The sequence below is a fragment of the Haliotis rubra genome, unplaced genomic scaffold (genome assembly GCF_003918875.1).
Source record: "Haliotis rubra isolate DU_JTF1 unplaced genomic scaffold, ASM391887v1 Scf148, whole genome shotgun sequence".
In the NCBI taxonomy this organism is placed as follows: domain Eukaryota; kingdom Metazoa; phylum Mollusca; class Gastropoda; order Lepetellida; family Haliotidae; genus Haliotis; species Haliotis rubra.
The window spans coordinates 58046-65819 of NW_025765425.1; the positions used below are offsets into that span (position 1 = coordinate 58046).

The window sequence follows — 7774 nt, forward strand, 5'->3', positions numbered from 1 at the left end:
ACGTCAATGGTCTCATGTGCTATTCACAGATGAAAGCAGATTCAATATGGCCTTCCATGATGGTCGGCAGAGGATTTATCGTCGCAATGGAGAACGAATAACAGATGCAGCTGTGGCCACGCATAACTGATTTGGATATACTGGATATACTGGATGTACTCCACTGCACGTGGTCGACGGTAATCCTACCGGACAGCGTTATCGGGACGAGATTCTGGCTCCTATACCAGTACCATTCCTGCAAACTTTGCATGGTTTATACGGTCGACCCTCTTTACTGCAAGACGACAACGCTTGACCTCACAGGGCCAGGATTGTCACGGAATTCCTCAGGCAGCAGGGTGTAGAGCGGATGGAGTGACGAGCATGCTCGCTAGACCTCAATCCAATTGAGCATGCCTGGGATGAACTTGGATGTGTACACACGTCACCCAGCACCAGTGGATCTCCCAGGGCTCGGCAGAACTCTAGTAGAGGAATGGAATGCGATTCTACAAGCTTTCTTTATGAACTTGATAAGGAGCATGAGAACAAGGTCCACCTGTGTCTTGGGCGGGCGAGGAGGGTACACAAGATATTGAATGACCGATTGCTTCATGTTTGTCATTTTCATGTTTGGGGGGTTGGTCTATACAACTGTTGCTTGCTAGTGCTGTTTGAATTTTTTGTCTGTATGTCACGATGTGTCACGTTTGTCAAAACATTAAACATTATGATGACACTCTTAGTTGTATTATTTCTGAGCAACCTTTCTGTACATGTGCTATATATGATTTGACCCGTTATTAATGACGCCTAGTATATTTTGTCTTTACCATGGATGCCCCACACCCATCACAGTATCCTGACACCGAGTTAACCATTTAACTGAGTTTAATATTTCGCCGCACTCAGCAATATTCCAGCTATATAGCGGCGGTCTGTAAATAATCGAGTCTGGACCAGCCAATCCAGTGATCAACAGCATGAGCCTCGATCTGCGCAATTGGGAACCCATGGCATGTGTCAACCAAGCCAGCGAGCCTGACCACCCGATCCCGTTTGTCGCCTCTTACGACAAGTATGGGTTACTGAAGGTTCATTCTGACCCGGACCTTCACTGGTCTAACCATTAAACTACTTATGGTATAGGGTAAGTGGGTGAGCATGGTTTTACGCCGCTTTTAGCAATATTCCACCAATATCACGGCGGGGGACACCAGAAATGGGCTTCACACATTGTTCCCATGTGGGGAATCGAACACGGGTCTTCGGCGTGACGAGCCAACGCTTTCACCACAAGGCTAACCAACCGCGTCCTTTAGGTATGGTCAGCAAAAGGATCAAATAAGCGTCCTTCTACTCCCCAGACCGACGGTTTATCCATTTCACCATGAGGGCAGTACGTAGGTATAAGGGGTTATATTTTCTTATATAGTGTTTAAAACAGGCGATGATATTTGTACAAGTAGATAACAATGGTATAAAGAAATGAGTTTATTTGTAAAGCATAGCATACATCTAAAACATGTTAAGTGCCACAGTTGTCTGGTTGGAGTTTTTGTGACTCTCACAAGCGAGTTAGTATAACATGGCCATGTGTTCGTTAACAAAGCTGCTGTGAAAGAGAATATATATCACGCAAATTATATGAGACTAATCACTGGCCATGGCAAATGCCCAAATTCAGACAGTACATTTATCTAAGTTGACACCCAGCGATGGCTGAACGGAAACCCATAATTTATTCCGGACCTTAGACCCTTAGTCCATAATATGATAAAACATGATAAAATGTACATGCTGAAATGGCGAGAGAACCTTATTTTTTCAGCTTCGTATCTTTAGTACCATACAAATTAATTTACTAAAACATTTAATGATATATATATCGTCGGCTGATGAAGGCCATACAAAGGTTTCAGTTGATGGTGGATTGGTTTGATGAGTTGCGAAACATTCTTCTCCCCACCCCTCCCCACCCCCACCCCTTAGTTTATCTTCAACATAAGCAAGGCCTCATCATGGCAGAATACATAGAATCGTCTAAAAATGTGGAGCCTGTGTATGTGTCATTTGTAAGTCTGAAGTTGCAAACTCTCAAACATGGTTTTTATTTCCCGTTGATAAGGGGGGACTGAGTAAATGGGTTTTCACACAAGATATAGAATATAAATGAAAATATGAATGGTCGTATTTAGTTGATGAGCCGATGCGTACAGGAAGGACTATAAAATCCATAGTCCATGACAGTAGTGTATTTCAGTTTACAGAAGCTGTTGGCTACCACGTTAAACTAGCGTAATGATCGTAATGACAGATGACAGTCACACCCAGTCATCGACATCCTCGTCCTTCAGCTTTGCCTTCAGTTCCTTGGCCTCTTGGATAGCCTTCCTCTTCTCCTTCTCGACTTCTTTGTCTGTCGGTCCAGGTGGAGGAAGAACTGCTTTCATCTCGGTTTCAATTCTCTGTATTCTGCTCTTCACCTTTGTATCAAATTCTCTCTGCTTCTGTTGAACTAAAACAGCAATTGAAGCAGTGGCGTCTTTTGCTTGTGTTTCCAGTTCTGTCTGTCTTCTCGAAATTGCAGCCTTGTCCTTTTCCGGATCCAGTCCAAGCAACTCCCCCAGACTTGCAACTTGATCCATCAGGTGCTTCTGTGAGACTTCAACGTACATCTCGGCAAGGTTGTTTACCATGTAGGCCAAGGTGTTTGCGTCGGTGGCTTGTACATAGATCATATCTCTCAGCATGTCCGACATGGTGTACTTCAGGCGAAACTTTTTCCCCTTCTCAGCACTTTGGAGAAAATTCTTGACATTCTCATTCATGCTACACTTAATGATGTTGGATATTGTTTGGAAAAATCTCACCAATTTTCCCCATTGGGTTCTGACTTCCCCAATAGCCTTGAATCCTCTCTGCAATAACGCTTTGATCTGGTCAAAGTCTACCTTGTCGAGCTTGATCCGTGCAAGATCGGTGATAATGGCTGTGATGTCTTCGCTGACTTTATCTAGTTTCTGGCTTTTATCACGGAAGTCATCTCTAACGGTCTCAAGGGTAGATGAAGCTTGTTCGACCTTAAATCTGGCCTGTGCACTGTGTCTTGAAGAGGCAGAGTCGGATTGTCCTTGCTCATATGATGACATCTTTGGGGTCGGCATTTCGAATGGCTTTGCCCCAAATGCAGTTTCGCAAAACAAGTTTAAACCTTGCATCTTTGCATTTAGCCTTCCCGCCACTACTCTCACTCTCTCTGTTTGCTGTTCCCCGCCTGACAGTTGCTTGCTGGCATCCTTCAAAGTCTTAATCAGTTGAGACGCATCCTCCTTAATTCCATCGAATTTGTCTCTACATACTCCTGAGTAGGATGAGAGAGAACTAATGATGTCACTTAATGTTGACTCGACCATTGTCAGATCCCCGGGTTCTTTCCCCTCAGAAAGCAAGTTGAAATTGTCCAGGACGTTCTGGATGCAGAGCGAAATTCTAGGAAGCTCCAACATGAGTGCATCTGCAGACTTTTCTGTTTTTGATTTCACAGACGCTGTGTCCCCTCCCTTATTTCCGCGTGTCTTACCACCAACGGATTTCATCGCGAATATGCTTGTCACACTCTGTACTGCCGTGACAGCACATTTGGCTAGTCCCTCCACGAAATCCATTCCAACCATTTCCCATCCAGAGGGTATAGAGTCCATGGCCTTTTCATATGACTTTTGAGCTTTTTGGAACTGTTCTGTCATTTCGTTATACTCCTTTTCAGCTTGTTCTTTCCTTTTTTCTAATGCCCCCTTCCGTGTTGATTTCACTTCAATGTCTTTTTCGGCTTTACTAATCTTGTCGTCATATTCCCCTTTTGAAAATGTACATGCCTCTTGCAGTTCGCCAATCAAATCCATGACGTCAGAAAACTGTGTTTCAACTTCCTCAGCTTTTAACATACAGGTGTCAGTAATCCTTTCGATGTTCGCCAAAATATCCGGAACCAATTCTTGTATTTCCTCATCAGATCCACCAATGATAAACTGCAAGATTATATGATCACAAGGTACAATGTCTATACTACTTGAAGTGATGCTTTAGAGTGATGTATGAAGAGTGATAAGAAAAACCTTTGTTATCGTGGCCATATTCAGTGATGTCCGCAAAGAATTATTCGCGACTAAATGTACCAAAACAAGTGTATTTACAGAAAAAGACTCTGAGAGAACGGGAGGAAAACTTCATCACCGTTGTATTGAAAAAAAAAAAAAAAAGTTTCCTTGTACAATGTAACATATGTTATATTTGGGATTACACTTTCTCAGTAAAGTACAGATTCTAGTACCTTTCCTTGTACAATGTTATCATGGTGAGATTATTCAAGAAAGTAGTTCCCAAATGGACATAAGCATGATTTCTTTCGCGAAACTCACTCCCAATAGGCCTCTAGTAATGTAAAGATATTAGTCTCATTGCGAGTTTACAGATTTTTCTTTGGCAAACCGATGATGTCATGTCAAAGTTGAGGTCAACGTTTTTCGGTGACAGTTTTAAGTCACAGTCCGACAGACCCTCATACAAAACATTACGATGTCAGATGTTCCAATCCTTGTCATATCTTTGATTTAACATGTGGATCGTGTTTTCATATTCAACTCATTGTGTCAGCCATGAGAATATTACTGGATACACTATATTACACAAATTCTTACATATCATCGACAAAACAAATATAATCACAATGGCGATTACTTCTTCGTTTTCTTTTACCAATACATAAATATGCAACATGAAATAGTGTATAATAAGTGTTCAGTACCTTTGTACAAGCAGATTAGTATTTTAAAACGCATTGATTTTACTTTTTGTATTCGGTTTTTATGTTCTTCGTGAATGAATTTTTCTATAAATACCTTCACAGCGTTCTTGACATGGAGAGGTATCTGCAGGGTAAGAAGACGGATCTGGTCCATGTTCTTGTTGGCACAGTTGAAGGAAGTCCATCCCTGGTTGGCGACCTGAACTATGCTTGTTCTCAGTGAATCAGGGTACTTGGTATATTTGAAGGCAGATCTGTCCATGTGTTCTGACACCAGAGAGACGTCCTTGTCCAGAGTGACGAGCACCAACTGACCCAGAAGACACACCGACAGAGGAGCTGGGCACAGCATCTCCTGCCAGTTCATATGAGGCCCTAGGACCAGCATCATGTCTTCCTGCAATTGCAATGAAAGATGTACTATGAAAAGAATACCACTAGGTAACAGTTTTATTTCCAAGTATTACTTTAGCCATTACTTAAGACTGAAGTTTGTAACATTTAAATCATTTGCCTAATCATCATGGTACGTCCTTAAATGATCATGCTTGACGTGGTATGGAACAACACTCTGTGTGGTAGAAGATATCTACTGCTTGTTTGTTGTGGACCATGGACTATGTGATCTCATGCACTGTCAGAAGGTATGACAACAGCAAAACTCTACCTTGGCATCCGCCGGGCTCATCACTCTTTTCTCGGCCTTTGCAATGTCCTGTCTGCTGACATCCGCCATGATGTGGTAATACGAATGTTCTGGAACATGTGTTACAGATAGAATTTAGTTATCAGATGGAATATTGTTCAGTTAATAGATTATTATATGTGAGTTATAGATTCACAGATAAACGTCACTCATTTGCTTGTCTGGCCAAGTACAAATCTGTTGACCATGAACATGTAGCTGGAATAGTGCAGCCATAAAGCAATCATGAAACTGTGGCTTACATAGGAAACATATAAATTTATAGACAGAAGTATACACACGCACACGCACGCGCACACACATAAAATATGTGAGTGCAACCTGTAATCAATTCAATATGTTCATGAGCTGAATATGCCGTTGAAGGCAATCTTACGTTTGTGCAGACTATATTCTTTCGACAAAGATATATATTCACTCTCTACTTTCACCATAAGCTGCCGAATCAAGGATCTGTACTTTTACCCTGTACTTCAACAACTTGAGTGAAATGACTTTCAAACAGAACACCTTTGCCTGTTATTGAAAACTGAATTTTTGTTGAAAAGTATTTATAGATTCGTTCCACCACCACAAACTGCCTAACTGTGGTGTTTTGTTGGACGACTGCCTTGACAGATGCATCATCTCCAACACGCTGTACGTACCCCATACGTAAAACTCAAAAATATATAAATAGTTTTATTGAAATGAAAGCAACACAAAACAACAACTTTATAATTGCGTTTTTACAAATTACTAAGTTAACAAGAAGACAGGTCGTGGAAGCAAAGATATATATTCAGTTTGAGACTATACAACGAATTAACCTAACAAAACGTGACTTAAGGGTCCTTCTCACAAAATATATGAACAGTCCAACAATGATAGTAGGAAGATCTTTGGGCGGTCAATTCATTGTATTTTGCAGTTGACTATGTCAGAATGCCCACACGTCACCACTCGTCTCCTTCTGCAGCTCCGATAGCCTTGAAAGCAGGGCGTGAGAGAACCTTATTCCACAAATCAGACCTTGTGACCCCTGTTTTCTGTAGACTGTCAACCAGGCTCTTCAAAGGTTCTCCAATCTGTGCTATCTCATACATTAATTTGGTCTCATCCCTTAAGATCTCGGCTCGTCCGGCAACTAGGCCGAGCTTGTGAATAACCTTCCGCATGTTGACCAGACTGGAGTTTTGTTCTGTAATGTAATTCCTGGTGGCTTGAATGTAGAGCTCTGTGTTACTAATCTCAGCAATGACACTCGCTTTTTCATCTGTTTTTCTTTGTAATTCATGTTCAGTTTGTTGACAGTTATTTGACATCTCTGACAAAGTGTCCCTTGCGCTAGACAGTGTCGATCGAACTGAATTCAGGCAGTGTTCGGCATTCTCCACATCATTTGTAAGAGCCGTCTCAGAAACGGCCAGCATTGTTGCTCCCAACTATTGGGATCCATATGGTCGCCCAACCTGCTGTTCGTACGGCATTGCGATGCTTTTCAGCTCTTTCGAACTCTTCCCTTGCTCGTTGAACTCTTTGCTCTGCACTTTGCACGTCCTCTTCGGCACTGGAAACCCTTCGAGCCTGGTCCTGCAGGTGTCTTCTCTTTTCAGCAAGTGATGCATTCAAGGATGCTAAAGACACCAGAAGTTGCTGGTGATAGGCTTGCTTCTGTGAAAGCTCTGCTTCCTTGCCGAGACACTTTTCAGTCAAAGTTTGTATGTGCTCAGTAAGTTTTCGTTCAACACCGGAAAATGCCTCATAGGCATTATTTGCCGCACCCTTAACGTCCTTTGATCCAGATTCTATTATGGTCATGAGATCATCAATGTACTGTACGCCAGCCTCGAACTGTGTTACAACTGCTGGAGGTACTGGTTCGTGTATTTGTTTGCACAAAGCTTGGCCCATTGTCTGAAAAATGTGTTAATGTTTGATTTACTTTCGGAATTTATGAAGCTTGGAATCTTTGCAGGAATATGTATAGTTTGTAACATAAAAGGTATATGATGTATATAAGGTAACTACAATGCATGTTGTGTGACATGGCAGCGCTGTTCTCAAATACCCTTTTGCTAAAATATAACTGGCTTGTCCTTCAAACAACAGTTCTGTTCTGACGTAGGATAAAACACTTAATTTTAGGTGTTTATGACTTTAAAATCCACAACAGAACTAGGGTTGTAAATATCATAAAAACCTGAGGAGATCTATAAACGGAAAGAAAAATGTGTAAAAAGCGTTTATCAGTATTTTTATCTTTCCCACATTTCCCATGAACTTTTAAAAACTTAAAC

General features: G+C 41.6%; 1 protein-coding gene across 1 annotated transcript; it reads right to left on the minus strand.

Annotated features, from left to right (window-relative positions):
- Positions 1-2306: 2306 nt before the first annotated feature.
- On the minus strand, positions 2307-5539 carry LOC124269820. The gene is made up of 3 exons (XM_046704854.1): positions 5457-5539; positions 4884-5186; positions 2307-4013 (listed from the first exon to the last, which is right to left on the minus strand). Exons 1-3 carry the CDS (start codon positions 5523-5525, stop codon positions 2307-2309), a joined length of 2079 nt encoding a protein of 692 aa, XP_046560810.1. The 5' UTR covers positions 5526-5539.
- Positions 5540-7774: the final 2235 nt, after the last annotated feature.